The 19083-nt window shown below is 36.3% G+C and overlaps 1 protein-coding gene across 1 annotated transcript in view; it reads right to left on the reverse strand.

Moving 5' to 3' along the window:
• Positions 1-19083, reverse strand: part of LOC139466910 (uncharacterized) — a 49684-nt gene that overhangs the window by 23805 nt on the left and 6796 nt on the right. The window contains exons 3-5 of the mRNA XM_071248636.1: positions 3336-3433; positions 2277-2459; positions 531-1397 (exon numbers count right to left, since the gene is read on the reverse strand). Coding sequence (XP_071104737.1) covers positions 531-1397; positions 2277-2459; positions 3336-3433 — 1148 coding nt within the window. The remainder of the gene's footprint in view (positions 1-530; positions 1398-2276; positions 2460-3335; positions 3434-19083) is intronic.

Raw genomic sequence — 19083 nt, forward strand, 5'->3', positions numbered from 1 at the left:
TGCTGCTCTAGTTCATTGAGACAATATAGTTGCATAGGAACAGGGGTCAGTTCAAGGTTGTTAACAACAGCTTCTCCAGGCATTTTGCCAGACAAAAGTTTCCTATGACAAGTATAGCAAATCCATAATGTGCCTTCAGGACTATTGACAAACGGACATTGGTCATCACAACTGCCTGTGCATTTGTGTAGGTAAGTGTCAGTGATGCATTTCTCAGATACAGCTGCTACATTGCTTCCTTTGCTTTCATACACAGTTTTTTTGCATTGAACAACCTGTTTTTTGAAAAGTCTTCGATGACACACTGAGCACACAAATTCTGGACCTTCAGAAATGTTCTTCACAAATGATCCTGTAACATTCGCCATTATTTTTCTTTCTTTTTCAGTTTGCATAACCCTGGCTGACTGTCTCTCTTTCAAATTCTGTCTATGTTCGCTACTAGTTTTGTACTTTGCAATGCTTGCTGATTTAACGGATTCCCTGTGGACTGTATCTGTGTCATATTTGTCAGTGCTATAGGTTTTTACAGTTTCTCTGTGTTTGGCATCTTTTGCATATTTGTCTGTGCTATAGGTTTTTACAGTTTCTCTGTGTTTGGCATCTTTTGCATATTTGTCTGTGCTATAGGTTTTTACAGTTTCTCTGTGTTTGGCATCTTTTGCATATTTGTCTGTGCTATAGGTTTTTACAGTTTCCCTGTGTTTGGCATCTTTTGCATATTTGTCTGTGCTATAGGTTTTTGCAGTTTCCCTGTGTTTGGCATCTTTTGCATATTTGTCAGTGCTATAGGTTTTTACAGTTTCCCTGTGTTTGGCATCTTTTGCATATTTCTCAGTGCTATAGGTTTTTACAGTTTCCATGTGTTCTGCATCTTTTGCATATTTGTCAGTGCTATAGGTTTTTACAGTTTCCCTGTGTTTTGGATCTTTAGCATATTTCTCAGTACTGAGAGATTTCAATTTTTCCTTGTGCTTAGGATCTTTGGCATATTGCAGACTGCTATATGTTTTGACTGCTGCCCTGTGCTCAGAATCTGTGGCATATTTCTCACTGCTATATGTTTTGACTGCTGCCCTGTGCTCAGAATCTGTGGCATATTTCTCACTGCTATATGTTTTGACTGCTGCCCTGTGCTCAGAATCTGTGGCATATTTCTCACTGCTATATGTTTTGACTGCTGCCCTGTGCTCAGAATCTGTGGCATATTTCCCACTGCTGTACATTTTGAGTGTTGCCTTATGTTTTGCATCTTCAGCGTATTGCTTTCTGCTGTAGTTTTTGACAGATTCCCTGTGTGCGTCATCATCTCTGTATCTACTTGAACTGGTCTCTTTCTTTCTGTTTCTGAATTCAGGTACAGTGTTGTACTTTTGTTTCTCTTTAGTCAGTTTACTCTGTTTCACATTCAAATTTGATGTTTCGGACATATCTTTCTCAGATTTTCTTTTGGCCTGGATATACTCTCTTTTGGCTTTTGCATACTTTTTTTTGTTTTTTTGTCCCTCAGCAGGTGTCGCTTCATGAGAATGAATAGATACTTCGCTATCAAGTTTATGTTTTTTCAAAACTGATTGTCTGTCATCTACATGTAAATGGTTAGCTTTTCTCTTCCTCATTGTTCGAACACTGCTCAAATGTTTCTCACAATATTTGTCCGTACAGGAGTTTCTCAAAGCACCAAGAGCGTTCACACAAACCACCACCTCGTAATGTGAACCACAAACATGATTTAGATATATGCATCTGCCAGTGTTTGGTACTTCTGTGTTTATCTGATTGCTTGGATATCTCAACCATCTGTTATCAGTGAATGTGCATATGTCAATACCGAGCAGATTTGCAGCTGCAAACATTTCGAGTTCTGTTGCCCATGTTCCAACATACCACATTCTTGATTGAGAGATGTATTGTTCAACAGAGTCATAACCTGCTCTTAAGAATGGATGGAAGCTTTCAGCATGTTCCCTTAGGTGTGCCACAACAGCCAGTCGGACTTTTCTGTGATTGTTTTCTTTGCCAGAGATTGCAAAGGACAAACTTCTAAAGAAACAATTGCCATCACCTTCAATATGTACTGTTCTACATGGTTCACCAATTTCCACACCAAACTCATGGTCTTGACATTTTGGTAAACAGTGATGTTGAATATTGAGTTGTTCGCACAACTGTTCACATACATCTGATGATATTGGGCAGAAAAGCATCGCATTTTGGTCAATGTTAATTATTTCCACACTACCATCTTGTGAATTCTCGTGTTCATCAATGTGTACCACATCATGTTCAGTTTCATTTGTTTCACTGGCAGTATCATCAGGCTGATTTCCAGAGTTGCTCAAATCATGATCATTCACAGGTGCCTCAACATCAGAGGTGATTGTCATGCCTGTCACTTCAAATTGCGTGTCTGCATTTAGGTTCATTGAACGTGCAAGATTCATACAGTGTTGCTGGACCTGAAGGAGGGTTGTGTACTGCATAAGAATACTTGTCCCATTAGGCACTTGTAACCCAGCAGTGTTCCGAGAATGGGAATCAAACACATAATATTTCTCGTTTCTTTTTGTAACGGCAAATGTTGCTCCTCCAAATGTTACAAATGTAGAGTTATGTTCTGAAAACACTGTGCGTAGTGCAGTATCGAGACACTTGACTTGTGGAGTATCTACACTTTCAATAATATCCTTAAGCACAAAGCCACTGAAAGATTCACCACGGCTGAATGTGTATTCTTTATCAAAGAAGTTCACGTTTGAACGAATCTCAGAAACCAGAAGGTATGGATTATGAGTTGTTAATGATCTCTCATCTAATGAATCGCCATAGAGTTTATTTCCTATGCATAGAACGTTATCAAGATCATAGCGATCCCATGAGGAAATGTCCAAAATCTGGTTAAACAACATTGCAGATGCGCTGTTAGCAACACATTGTCTACCACTGTTTTGTCCAAATCTAGGGTGACCTTGATGAAAAGTTCCTTGTACACACAGTGGTTTTCTATTTACACGCAAGTGCTTTGATGTTTGGGCATTACCAGTGGATTGTTCATGACTTTTTGCAGTGCTTGTAGATGCACAGTGGCTTTCATTTGTCTTATCTTTGTGGTTTGCAATATCCCTCACAGGCATTTGTTCAAGAACATGTTCAGTGTTTGCGGTTTGATGACAAATTTTAACGAGGCTGACTTCCTCAATATCATGTTCAAGGATACGTTCAGGGTAAGCTTCCCCCTGATGATAATTTGTATCGAGACATGTTTCATTTGTTTGATTACTCAATTGCTCATTCATTTGATTGCTTGTAGGCAAATTTTTGTGTGTTTTGTTAACGGGGTTTCGTTCCCCGGTATCTTTTTTAGGGAGGTGATACTCCTCCATCCGCTGCTGCATCGCCTGCACCTTCCTCCAATCCTTCCTCCGTGGCATATCTGAAACAAAACAAGAGTATTGAAATTCCCCCCGCCCAACAGATATACAAATATGCACCTGGAATAATGTTTACACCCTTTTGTTTGTTTTTTGACGCCACAGTCAGAAAAATTCCAGCTATATGACGGCGGTCTGAAAATAATCGAGTTAGAACCAGACAATCCAGTGATTGACATCATGGGTTGCTGAAGACCTAATACCCCAGATCTCCACTGCTGACACCTAAAAATGTTAAGCTCTATCCCTTAACCAATGCTTGTCGTAAAAGGCGACTAACGGAATCGGGTGGTCAGGCTCGCTGACTTGGTAGATGCATGTCATCGATCCAACATAGCGAGGATTGATGCTCATGATATCAATCACTGGATTGTCTGGTCCAGACTCGATTATTTACAGACCGCCGTCATATAGCTGGAATATTGCCGAGTGCGACGTTAAACAACCAACCAACTAACCAACTTTTACATTTTCAAACTTCCCTCAAGTTAAATTCCAATTAAAGGGAAATATGTATTATCTGTATTCAGTATGAAGGCCTTAACAGGGATCGAGTGGTCAGGTTGACCGACTTGGTTGATGCACGTCATCATATCCCAATTACGTGGATCGATGCTCATTATGTCAATCACTGAATTGTCTGGTCCAGACTAGACATGCATCGAACCACAAAGATAAGATAAATGAAAGCAACTGTGCATCAACCAAGTCAGCGAGCCAGACCACCCGATCCCATTAACGACAAGCAAAGTCACCTTTTACGCAAGCATGGGTTGAAGACCTATTCTACCCCGGAATCTTCCATATAGCTAGAATATTGCTGAGCGTAGAAATTGACACACCTTGTTTTCTTTACCCTTTAATAAATTGCAAATATCCCGCATGATTCCCCATTGATAGACAACTTCAATATACAAAACCCGACAACACACATTTCTTCACTCTTTACTGTAACTGTGAAATTCTTGCAAAATAGGTCAAATCTCCAACTTGAAGGTTCAGCTTGTTGTAAAGTTTTGATTGTTATTTAAGGCCAGATTCAACAATATTTCAGTTCTGTGATAGCAGTCTGTAAATAATCGATAATGGACCAGACAATCCAATGATCGGTCAGAACATTGGTTGGTGGATTAACTCAGCTATAGTGAGCGAGTTGGGTTTAACGCCGCTTTTAACAGTATTCCAGTTATATCGCGGCGTGTCAGCTTAATGTGGGTGGGAAGCCCGAAGTGATACAGGTCTCAGACGTTTACCACTTCGGGGAAACACACGACCACGGGTATGGTGCTGACAAACCTAGAAACATAATCGGGGCGAACAGGGATTCGAACCCACAATCATAGGTTTCTGGCGTACCAAAGGGACGCAACTCTGCACATCGAATTGCGGCAACCCGTGCCCCCTATTTCAACTATATGACAGCAGTCTGTAAATAATCGAGTCTGGACCAGACAATTCATAATGAGCATAGATGACATGCTTCAACCAAGTCAGCTGGCCTGACCGCCCGATCCCGTTGGTCGCCTCTCACTGCAAGCATTGATCTTTATTGTGAGTGAGGGAGTTTTACGCCACTTTTAGCAATATTCCAGCAATATCACGGCGGATAACACCAGAAATGGGCTTCACACATTGTACCCATGTCGGGAATCTAACCCAGGTCTTCGGCGTGACGAGCGAACGCTTTAACCCAGGTCTTCGGCGTGACGAGCGAACGCTTTAACCACTTGGCTGTCCGACCGCCCTCTTAATTGTGAAGAATACATGTATTTAACAATCCAACAGTCTTGGATATGTCTGTCTCCCAGACCATAGAAAATACATAATTGAGTAGTCCAACTCAAGTCTACAATCATTTGGCAAGTCTAGATTGCCTCAGCAGTGAAATTAAGAGTCTGGGCTCCATTTGGATTATATTATACTTATTTTGTAGATATATATTTTTGAATAACATAAGTTTATTCCTGAGACTAAATGTTAATCTATCTTACCTGGTATTGTTTTAGAAATGACCATGTTGGGTTTTGAAACCAACTACTAAAGTTTAAACATACTGTCACTTCAAAATCTAGAAATTGACACAACACCTTGTTTTATTCACACTTTAATAAATTGCAAATATCCTGCATCATTCTTCATTGATCTTCAACTTCAAAATGTAAAAACTGACAACACAGACTTTTCTTCACTCTTTACCATAACAGTGAAATCATATTTTACTTATTTTGTAGATATATATTATTAAATCACATAAGTCTATTTCTGAGACTAAATGTTAATCTATCTTACCTGGTATTGTTTTAGAAATGACCATGTTGGGTTTTGAAACCAACTACTAAAGTTTAAACATACTGTCACTTCAAAATCTAGAAATTGACACAACACCTTGTTTTATTCACACTTTAATAAATTGCAAATATCCTGCATCATTCTTCATTGATCTTCAACTTCAAAATGTAAAAACTGACAACACAGACTTTTCTTCACTCTTTACCATAACCGTGAAATCATATTTGACTTATTTTGTAGATATATATCATTAAATCACATAAGTTTATTTCTGTGACTAAATGTTAATCTCTGTTACCTAATATTGTTTTAGAAACCATATACTAAAGTTTAAACATCGAAGAATTGAGAAATTGACACAACACCTTGTTTTATTCACACTTTAATAAATTGCAAATATCCTGCATGATTCTTCATTGATCTTCAACTTCAAAATGTAAAAACTGACAACACAGACTTTTCTTCACTCTTTACCATAACCGTGAAATCATATTATTAAATCACATAAGTTTATTTCTGTGACTAAATGTTAATCTCTCTTACCTAATATTGTTTTAGAAATTACAGTGTTGGTTTTGAAACCATTTACTAAAGTTTAAACATCGAAGAATTGAGAAATTGACAACACAACACCTTATTTTCTTCACACTTTAATAATTAAATTGCAAATATCCCGCATGATTCTTCATTGATCTTCAACAACTTCAAAATACAAAAACTAACAACACAGACTTTTCTTCACTCTTTACCATAACTGTGAAATCATATTTGACTTATTTTGTAGATATATATTATTAAATCACATAAGTTTATTTCTGTGACTAAATGTTAATCTCTGTTACCTAATATTGTTTTAGAAATTACAATGTTGGTTTTGAAACCATATACTAAAGTTTAAACATCGAAGAATTGAGAAATTGACACAACACCTTATTTTATTCACACTTTAATAAATTGCAAATATCCTGCATCATTCTTCATTGATCTTCAACAACTTCAAAATACAAAAACTAACAACACAGACTTTTCTTCACTCTTTACCATAACCGTGAAATCATATTTGACTTATTTTGTAGATATATATTATTAAATCACATAAGTTTATTTCTGTCACTAAATGTTAATCTCTGTTACCTAATATTGTTTTAGAAACCATATACTAAAGTTTAAACATCGAAGAATTGAGAAATTGACACAACACCTTGTTTTCTTCACACTTTAATAAATTGCAAATATCCTGCATCATTCTTCATTGATCTTCAACTTCAAAATGTAAAAACTGACAACACAGACTTTTCTTCACTCTTTACCATAACCGTGAAATCATATTTGACTTATTTTGTAGATATATATTATTAAATCACATAAGTCTATTTCTGTGACTAAATGTTAATCTCTGTTACCTAATATTGTTTTAGAAACCATATACTAAAGTTTAAACATCGAAGAATTGAGAAATTGACACAACACCTTGTTTTATTCACACTTTAATAAGTTGCAAATATCTTGCATGATTCTTCATTGATCTTCAAAAATTTCAAAATGCAAAAACTAACAACCACACTTTTCTTCACTCTTTACCATAACCATGAAATCATATTTTACTTATTTTGTAGATATATATTATTAAATCACATAAGTTTATTTCTATGACTAAATGTTAATCTCTGTTACCTAATATTGTTTTAGAAATTACAATGTTGGTTTTGAAACCATATACTAAAGTTTAAACATCGAAGAATTGAGAAATTGACACAACACCTTGTTTTCTTCACACTTTAATAAGTTGCAAATATCCTGCATCATTCTTCATTGATCTTCAACTTCAAAATGTAAAAACTGACAACACACACTTTTCTTCACTCTTTACCATAACCGTGAAATCATATTTTACTTATTTTGTAGATATATATTATTAAATCACATAAGTTTATTTCTATGACTAAATGTTAATCTCTGTTACCTAATATTGTTTTAGAAATTACAGTGTTGGTTTTGAAACCATTTACTAAAGTTTAAACATCGAAGAATTGAGAAATTGACAACACAACACCTTATTTTCTTCACACTTTAATAATTAAATTGCAAATATCCCGCATGATTCTTCATTGATCTTCAACAACTTCAAAATACAAAAACTAACAACACAGACTTTTCTTCACTCTTTACCATAACCGTGAAATCATATTTTACTTATTTTGTAGATATATATTATTAAATCACATAAGTCTATTTCTGAGACTAAATGTTAATCTATCTTACCTGGTATTGTTTTAGAAATGACCATGTTGGGTTTTGAAACCAACTACTAAAGTTTAAACATACTGTCACTTCAAAATCTAGAAATTGACACAACACCTTGTTTTATTCACACTTTAATAAATTGCAAATATCCTGCATCATTCTTCATTGATCTTCAACTTCAAAATGTAAAAACTGACAACACAGACTTTTCTTCACTCTTTACCATAACCGTGAAATCATATTTGACTTATTTTGTAGATATATATTATTAAATCACATAAGTTTATTTCTGTGACTAAATGTTAATCTCTGTTACCTAATATTGTTTTAGAAACCATATACTAAAGTTTAAACATCGAAGAATTGAGAAATTGACACAACACCTTGTTTTATTCACACTTTAATAAGTTGCAAATATCTTGCATGATTCTTCATTGATCTTCAAAAATTTCAAAATGCAAAAACTAACAACCACACTTTTCTTCACTCTTTACCATAACCATGAAATCATATTTTACTTATTTTGTAGATATATATTATTAAATCACATAAGTCTATTTCTGAGACTAAATGTTAATCTATCTTACCTGGTATTGTTTTAGAAATGACCATGTTGGGTTTTGAAACCAACTACTAAAGTTTAAACATACTGTCACTTCAAAATCTAGAAATTGACACAACACCTTGTTTTATTCACACTTTAATAAATTGCAAATATCCTGCATCATTCTTCATTGATCTTCAACTTCAAAATGTAAAAACTGACAACACAGACTTTTCTTCACTCTTTACCATAACCGTGAAATCATATTTGACTTATTTTGTAGATATATATTATTAAATCACATAAGTTTATTTCTGTGACTAAATGTTAATCTCTGTTACCTAATATTGTTTTAGAAACCATATACTAAAGTTTAAACATCGAAGAATTGAGAAATTGACACAACACCTTGTTTTATTCACACTTTAATAAGTTGCAAATATCTTGCATGATTCTTCATTGATCTTCAAAAATTTCAAAATGCAAAAACTAACAACCACACTTTTCTTCACTCTTTACCATAACCATGAAATCATATTTTACTTATTTTGTAGATATATATCATTAAATCACATAAGTTTATTTCTATGACTAAATGTTAATCTCTCTTACCTAATATTGTTTTAGAAATTACAGTGTTGGTTTTGAAACCATTTACTAAAGTTTAAACATCGAAGAATTGAGAAATTGACAACACAACACCTTATTTTCTTCACACTTTAATAATTAAATTGCAAATATCCCGCATGATTCTTCATTGATCTTCAACAACTTCAAAATACAAAAACTAACAACACAGACTTTTCTTCACTCTTTACCATAACAGTGAAATCATATTTTACTTATTTTGTAGATATATATTATTAAAGCACATAAGTCTATTTCTGAGACTAAATGTTAATCTATCTTACCTGGTATTGTTTTAGAAATGACCATGTTGGGTTTTGAAACCAACTACTAAAGTTTAAACATACTGTCACTTCAAAATCTAGAAATTGACACAACACCTTGTTTTATTCACACTTTAATAAATTGCAAATATCCTGCATCATTCTTCATTGATCTTCAACTTCAAAATGTAAAAACTGACAACACAGACTTTTCTTCACTCTTTACCATAACCGTGAAATCATATTTGACTTATTTTGTAGATATATATTATTAAATCACATAAGTTTATTTCTGTGACTAAATGTTAATCTCTGTTACCTAATATTGTTTTAGAAACCATATACTAAAGTTTAAACATCGAAGAATTGAGAAATTGACACAACACCTTGTTTTCTTCACACTTTAATGAGTTGCAAATATCTTGCATGATTCTTCATTGATCTTCAAAAATTTCAAAATGCAAAAACTAACAACCACACTTTTCTTCACTCTTTACCATAACCATGAAATCATATTTTACTTATTTTGTAGATATATATTATTAAATCACATAAGTTTATTTCTGTGACTAAATGTTAATCTCTGTTACCTAATATTGTTTTAGAAATTACAATGTTGGTTTTGAAACCATATACTAAAGTTTAAACATCGAAGAATTGAGAAATTGACACAACAATGTGTTTTCTTCACACTTTAATAAATTGCAAATATCCTGCATGATTCTTCATTGATCTTCAACAACAACTTCAAAATGTAAAAACTGACAACACTTTTCTTCACTCTTTACTATAACTGTGATCGGATGGTCAAACTCGCTGACTTGGTTGATGCATGTCATCGATCCCAATTGCGTGGATCGAAGATCATGATATCAATCACTGGATTGTCTGGTCCAGACTCGATTATTTACAGACCGCCGTCATATAGCTGGAATATTGCTAAGTGTGGCGTTAAACAACAAACCAACCAACCAACCATAACTGTGAAATCATATTTGACTGATTTTGTAGATATATATTATTAAATAACAAAAGTTTATTTCTGTGACTAAATGTTAATCTCTGTTACCTAATATTGTTTTAGAAACCATATACTAAAGTTTAAACATCGAAGAATTGAGAAATTGACAACACAACACCTTGTTTTCTTCACACTTTAATAAATTGCAAATATCCTGCATGATTCTTCATTGATCTTCAACTTCAAAATGTAAAATCTGACACCACACACTTTTCTTCACTCTTTACCATAACTGTGAAATCATATTTTGCTTATTTTGTAGATATATATTATTAAATCACATCAGTTTATTTATGTGACTAAATGTTAATCTATCTTATCTAGTATTGTTTTAGAAATTACCATGTTGGTTTTTGACACCAACCACAAAAGTTTAAACATCCTGTCACTTCAAAATCTAGAAACTGACAACACAACACCGTGTTTTCTTCACACTTTAATAAATTGCAAATATCCCGCTTGATTCTTCATTGATCTTCAACAACTTCAAAATGCAAAAACTGACAACACTTTTCTTCACTCTTTACTATAACTGCGACTAACGGTATCAGGTGGTCAGGCTCGCTGGCTTGGTTGATGCATGTCATCGATCCCAATTGCGAGGATCAATGCTCATGATATCAATCACTGGATTGTCTCGTCCAGACTCGATTATTTACAGACCGCCGTCATATAACTGGAATATTGCTGAGTGGGGCGTAAATCAACAAACAAACCAACCAACCATAACTGTGAGATCATATTTGACTTATTTTGTAGATATAAATTATTAAATAACATAAGTTTATTTCTGAGACTAAATGTTAATCTATCTTATCTAGTATTGTTTTAGAAATTACCATGTTGGTTTTTTAAACCAATGTACTTAAGTTTAAACATCCTGTCACTTCAAAATCTAGAAATTGACAACACAACACCTTGTTTTCTTCACACTTTAATAATTAAATTGCAAATATCCCGCATGATTCTTCACTGATCTTCAACAACTTCAAAATGCAAAAACTGACAACACACACTTTTCTTCACTCTTTACCATAACTGTAAAATTCTTGCACAATAGGTCAAATCTCGATCCAACTTGAAGATTCAGCTTGATGTAAAGTTTTGATTGTTGTTTAACGCCAGATTCAACAATATTTCAGCCCTGTGATAGCAGTCTGTAATAATCGATAATGGACCAGACAATCCAATGATCGGTCACAGAACGGAGTCGAAACCCAGGGTTAAATGATACCGTGGTTGTTTAGGTTCCAGGATATACAAGAGCTGATAAGTCTAATGTATCTCCAATAATCTCTCTTGATTATTATGAGCATGTTTGGTTTGTAGCTTGAAAGGTTGTTTGTTTGTTGTTTAACTCAGCTTAAAGGTGAATACCATGATTTAATTATCATTTCTGTTTTTATGTATTATAAAAAGAGAATTGAATTCAGCTGTAGCCATCAATACTGAAATTTGCAAACACAGGCACTGCTTTTTCTGAAGACGAATCTGGGTTTATATCCAAAAAAAATAATTGTCATTGCTGCAATGTATTTTTCTTTTACATAAAAAAAAATCAAGCTCACAGTCTAAAATAAATAAAGCGGTAAAAATATCTGTTTGTTCTTTAACGCCTCACTCAGCAATATTCCAGCTATATGACGGTGGTCCGTAAATAATCGAGTCTGGACAAGAAAATCCAGTGATTGACATCGATCCACGCAATTGGGATACGGCTACAAAGTCAACAAGCCTGACCACCCAACCCTGTTAGTCACCTATTAACCCAAGTATGGGTTGCTGAAGACCTTTTCTACCCTGGATCTTCACGCGTCATAAAAATGTCTTATCTTCAATACAAAATCCCAGCCTCCTGTCAATCGACAAAAGATAAATTGTCATTGTTGCAATGTATTTTTCATTTTAAAAAAAATCAACCTCAAAGTTTGAAATAAATAAAGGTGTGTGTGTAAAATATCTAATCTTCAAAACACTACCCCTACCCCTACCCCTACCCCCCCCCCCCACCCCCCCCCCCCCCCCCCCCCCACCCCCTCTTTGTTCAATCAAACATTGAAATAAATGAAATTATCTTGATTCTAAGATATTCTTAATTTTTGGAAATATGCATTGAATACCTATATTTATTATAACAGATACTGGACCTAACAGGTGATGTCTTTACAAGTGATGTGATTGTCATTGTTGCAATGTATTTCTCTTTCAAAATTATACAAGCTAAAAGTTTTAAATTAATAAAGCCGTGTCTGTAAAATTATCTATCAAATGTGCTTTTGTTTAACAAAAGAATCAAGCTCAAAGTTATAAATAAAATAAGCTGTGGCTGCAAAAATATCTAATGTTCAATACAAAATCCCAGCCTCCATCAACGGTCAAAAGTGGGTGAGTATGGTTTTACCCGCTTTAGCAATATTCCAGCATTATTATAACTGGGGACACCAGAAATGGGCTTCACACATTATACCCATGTTGGGAATCGAACCTGGGTCTTCGGTGTGACGAGCAAACGCTTTAACCACTAGGCTACCCAACCGCCCACATGGAACAAAAGATCATTTGTCATTGTTGCAATGTAATTTGCTTTTACAAAAAAAGCAACCTCAAAGTTTTAAATAAATAAAGGTGTGGCTGTAAAATATCTAATCTTCAAAACACTACACCCCCCACCCACCCCACACACACATTCTAAAAAAATTCTTTTTTTTTTTGGAAATTTGCATTGAATACCTATTAATTATAACAGATACTTCTCCGAATAAATCACTGAAGTCTGGCATCATCCTACTTTGTGGTTGGTGGCATTGTGTCGTCTATTTGGTCCTATTCGAGCATCTATACAAAACTTTTCCCTGTTCCGCGATTTGGAGTTCGCTTCCTTGTCAAGTCCAACACGAGGCCGCGCGACAAATGTAAATAATGAACTTCTATGTTTAATATGAAAAGTTTGATAAAATGGGTTACAAAATTGCATCAGCTATAGAGAACGCGAATAACCATAAAGGTTAGTGAGCGCGGTTCATTCCGTTCAACTTACATGACACGTACTGCGATAACCGAGAATGCATGCTTCACGCTACGATAAGCCGAGAGCCGCGACATGACCCAAGGCTACGATGTAATTTTAAAAAAACTCACATGTCTCCTACATTATGGCTACATGTTAGTCAACATGAACATCAAATATCCGTTTGTAAACATATTTACAGGAAAACAATGATGGCATAATACTTATTTGCCGTATTATGTCAATTTCAATCATGCACAAACATGACCTGTCCTCACCTGCTGAAAATGTCGGTCGAAAATGAGGCATGGGACGAAGAGAGTTACCTCCCTTTTGAGAGACCCAAACCGGCAAGCAGCAAAACGGACCATAATTCTGACGAAAACTGTTAGTCAAAACGGACCAGTGAACTACCAGATTGAAAATAAAGACTATAGTTAAGTCATATACAAGTAATTATGAACACCGATACAGCACATTCATTAATAAATACAGTTTTTTCATGAGTCATAATATTTTAAAATAATTGGCAAGATATTTACTCTGGGCTTCCCGCCTTATATCTGTAATAATGCCGGTGTTACTCAACCGATGCGATCCTGTCTCAACCCAAGCCGAGTCGGCGCGCCCGTCCTGAGCGGGGCTGGGTCTTTGGCTGCGTTTGATTGTCCGCAAGTGGGCCCTGCGGCAGTAAACTCCCTTCATTCAGTCACTGAGGCTCATTCGCTTTGCGCTAAGTGGTATTAAAGCTGTCGTTTTTGTGTCCTATAAGGCCACAGCATTGTCAAAGCACCATTTATCGTTCGCTCAGTTCCTCGATTATGTTTAAATCATGTATGCGTATGGAGACAGTTGAGTTCCAGATACTATTTAAATGCCAAGGCAGTGCATTCGTTTTTCCGTACGTTTGTGCGTGCGTGCGTGTCACTCGTAGCCCGACAATGCGGCTTGCATCTTTATAATTATTTATTATTCCGCCGGGTTTTTTTCAAGAGCTAGCAGAAAAAAACACTGGCTCTATTGTGTTGAAATTTTGAATGCGTTTGCAGATAGTTAGGTACTAGATACCACACAAATTCCTTGGCCGTGGGCCCAATGACCAAGGGCAGATAACTGAAACACAAGTAATTTTTAAGGTATAGTTTGCTCTATTGCTTCGCAACCACTGGTCCCATTACTTTAATACTTTGCATGTATCTGCTGCCTATGGTGCTTGACACCTTTTGGTCTTTGTCTTTGGTCATTGGTCACGTGGTTTTGCAACCATATGCGATTCAAGGTTTTTCTTTTGATATATGTCTTCAAATCCTCTCAACCCACTACAGGAAATGCTTTCAAACTTTCTGAGAATTGTCTCCATGCATAACACATCAAACCCCGTTTGCCGATTTTGGATATCTTTGTTATTTGAGGCCATATTCGATTTAGAGTTTTCCAAGTGCCTTTGGGGTACCTGTCTTCAAATGCATACTCCCCTGAATCCACTGCATGAATCCACGTTTGTCATATCTGTTTTAGTTGCGGCCATAATGGATTTTGGTTTTGATATTCATTTTCACCGAAACTTTACTTTAAAGATCATATCTTGTAAGGTTGTTGACAGAAACTATTGTAAGTTTACATGAAGTTGGTGTGCCATATTCATCCTATTGTTGATGCATACTATTGTTCTTGGTTGCATGCTAAAAGTAACACTGCTTGGTGGTAATATTTGATTAATATTTGGGATAACCTTGGAACACCCAAATTTAGTAGCAACGATGTGCGTTGACTATCTTTTGACATCGTCGGTACAAGCAACCCCATTCAGGATTCGAACATGTGCGAGGTCGGAAATGGGTTTAGAACAGATTTCTGCACACGACAATTTCGAAGCGGCGATACCCTGCAAGTGGTGCCTACATTTGACGAATGTGGTACAAGGAAACCCTTTGAGGATTCAAACATTGCCGTTTGTGCACAGTAATACTTGGAGCCCGCCATTGCTGCTTGCAGCTTTAATTATTATTATTATTATTTATTATTCCGCCGATTTTTGTACCTGCCCTAGCAAAATAACCGCTAGCTCGATTTTGTTCACATTTTGTGCGTGTTTGTAGACCGTTGGGTACTAGTGCCCGCCAAAAAGCCAAGCCCATAGGCCCAAAGGCCAAGGGCAGATAACTGAAAAACAAGTATTTTTTGACGATATATTTTGCCCTGTTGCTCCACAACCGTTTGTCCGTTTACTTTGAAACCTTGCATGTATCTGCTGCTTGAGCTGCTTGACATTTTTTGTTCTTTGACTTTGGTCATTGGACACGTGGTTAGGCAACCATATTGGATTCATGGTTTTCAAAGGGTGTTTGGGGTACCTGTCTACAAATACTATCTCCTCTGAATCCACTGCATGAAAAGCTTTCAAACTTTCTGAGAATTGTCTCCATACAGAACACAACAAATCAGCATAGCCGTTTTTGGATATCTTTTGTAGTTGCGGCCATACTGGATTTTGATTTTTATCATTTTTTTCACCGAAATTTTACCTTTAAGATCATAGCTTGTAAGGTTCTTAACAGAAACTATTGAAAGATTGAATGAAGTTTTGAGACTATATGTAGCTCATTTTGTGCTGGGTTGCATACTGAAAGCACCACTGCTTGGTGTGGTATTATTTGATTTAAGTAAAAAAATCAGACTTGAGTACAAATACTGAAGGAAGCGCCTCATAAATCTACCATACACCCCCATTCACTGGCTTTGCAGATATCCTAGCGTTCTCCACAGCCTTGTTCAATATTGTGTGTACTACCCTTGACGACCAGGATCAGAATTGGCCTTTTTCAACCGATGCTTGTCTCAAGAGGCAACTATGCTTGTCACAGGAGGCGACAAATGCGATTGGGTGGTCAGACTCGCTGGCTTGATTCTTCATTTCTCAATTGCCAATTGCTAGGGTACCTTATTTTTGACGGCTTTGTTTAAAGCAAACCATTTGCGGATTAGAATATGGTCGAGGTCGGAAATTGGTTAAGTACACTCTGGGAAACTGTGGCACACGCCAATTTGGTAATGTCCTGCAAACGGTGACTATCTTTTGACGGAGTTGGTACAAGCAAACTATATGCGGATTCGAACATGGTCGAAGTCAAACATGAGTTAAAAACACACTGGGACACATGTGGTGATGTCTCACAAGAGGTTCATTACATTTGATGGCGTTGGTACAAGCAAACCATATGCGGATTCGAACATGGTCGAAGTCCAACATGGGTTAAGAACACCCTGGACACGTGTAGTGATGTCTCACAAGCGGTTTACTACATTTGATGGCGTTGGTACAACCAAACCATATGCGGATTCCAACATGGCCGAAGTCAAACATGGGTTAAGAAGACACTGGGACACATGTGGCGATGTCATGCAAGTGGTTCCTTACATTTGATGGCGTTGGTACAAACAAACCATTTGAGGATTCGAACATGGTCGAAGTTGGAAATTGGTTAAAACATCCTGGGACACCCAGGTCAATTTAGTAGTGGTGATGTCTCACAAGAGGTTCTTTACATTTGATGGCGTTGGTACAAGCAAACCATTTGGGGATTCGAACATTGTCAATGTCAAACATGAGTTAAGAAAACACTGGGACACGTGTGGTGATGTCTCACAAGCGGTTCATTACATTTGATGGCGTTGGTACAAACAAACCATATGCGGATTCGAACATGGTCGAAGTCAAACATGGGTTAAGAACACACTGGGACACATGGGGTGATGTCTCACAAGCGGTTCATTACATTTGATGGCGTTTGTACTAACAAAACATTTCAGGATTCGAACATGGTCAAAGTTGGAAATTGGTTAAAACATCCTGGGACACCAGGTCAATTTAGTAGTGGTGATGTCACACAAGAGGTTCTTTACATTTGACGGCGTTGGTACAGGTAAACCCTTTGAGGATTCGAATATATGAACGAGGTGGGAAACAGATTTAGCACTTTATCTCAGCAATGCGACAGGAACCCGGGGCCCGGACGAACGCAGAACGCTAATCCATTTGACTGGAGCCCAACTGACAAAGAAGTTACGGCCTGTTAAAGAGTCACCAAGCCGAAAGGCTGAAGAGTCCCAGTGTTAGCGTTTGATTTAATATTATTATAATTCCGCTGATTTTTGTACCAGAGCTAGAAAAATAACCACTTGCTCGATTTTGTTCACATTTTGTGTGTGTATGTGGACCATTGGGTACCAGTGCCCGCCAAAAACCCAAGGCCGTAAGCTCAAAAGCCAAGGGCAGATAACTAAAAGAACAGAATATTTTGAAGATGTATTTCGCCCTATTGCTCAGCAACCGCTTATCCGATTACTTTGAAACCTTGCATGTATCTGCTGCTTGAGCTGCTTGACATTTTTTGTTCTTTGACTTTGGTCATTGGTCTCGTGGTTTGGCAGCCATTATGGATTCAAGGTTTCCACAGTGTTTTTGGGGTACCTGTCTTTAAACGCAAACAACTCCGAGTCCACAGCATGAAATGCTTTCAAACTTTTTGATAATTGTCTCCATACATAACACATCAAACTTTAGTAGCCGATTTTGGAATTCTTTTTTAGTTACGGCCGTATTGAATTTTGATTTTGATCATTTTTTTTCATTGAAATTTTACTATAAATATCACATCTTGTAAGGTTCTCCACAGAAACTATTGATTGTTTTACATGAAGTAAGTGTGCTATATGTACCTCATTTTTTGTTCCTTGACTTTGGTCATTGGTCACGTGGTTTGGCAGCCATTATGGATTCAAGGTTTCCACAGTGTTTTTTGGGTACCTGTCTTTAAACGCAAACAACTCCGAGTCCACAGCATGAAATGCTTTCAAACTTTTTGTTAATTGTCTCCATACATAACACATCAAACTTTAGTAGGCAATTTTGGAATTCTTTTTTAGTTACGGCCGTGTTGAATTTTGATTTTGATCGTTTTTTTTCATTGAAATTTTACTATAAATATCACATCTTGTAAGGTTCTCCACAGAAACTATTGATTGTTTTACATGAAGTAAGTGTGCTATATGTACCTCATTTTTTGTTCTTTGACTTTGGTCATTGGTCTCGTGGTTTGGCAGCCATTATGGATTCAAGGTTTCCGCAGTGTTTATTGGGTACCTGTCTTTAAACGCAAACAACTCCGAGTCCACTGCATGAAATGCTTTCAAACTTTTTGATAATTGTCTCCATACATAACGCATCAAACTTTAATAGCCGATTTTGGAATTCTTTTTTAGTTACGGATTTTGATTTTGATCATTTTTTTCAACAAAATTTTGTAAGGTTCTCCACAGAAACTATTGCAAGTTTACATGAAGTTAGTGTGCAAAATGCATCTCATTTATTGTTGTTGGTTGTATGCTAAAAGTAACACCGCTTGGTGGTAATATTTGATTTATATTTGGGACACCCCTGGAACACGCCAATTTCGTAGCGGCAATTTCCGGTGACTATCTTTTGACAGAGTTGGAACAAGCCAACCTTTTATGGATTCGAACATGTTCGAGGTCGGAAATGGTTTTAGAACAGACCTGGACACCCTGGCACACGCCATTTTCCTTGCGACAATACCCTGCAAGTGGTGCCTACATTTGACGGATTTGGTTCAAGGAAACCGTTTGAGGATTCGAAC

Source organism: Haliotis cracherodii, unplaced genomic scaffold (genome assembly GCF_022045235.1).
Source record: "Haliotis cracherodii isolate W230 unplaced genomic scaffold, xgHalCrac1.p SCAF_19, whole genome shotgun sequence".
NCBI lineage: Eukaryota > Metazoa > Mollusca > Gastropoda > Lepetellida > Haliotidae > Haliotis > Haliotis cracherodii.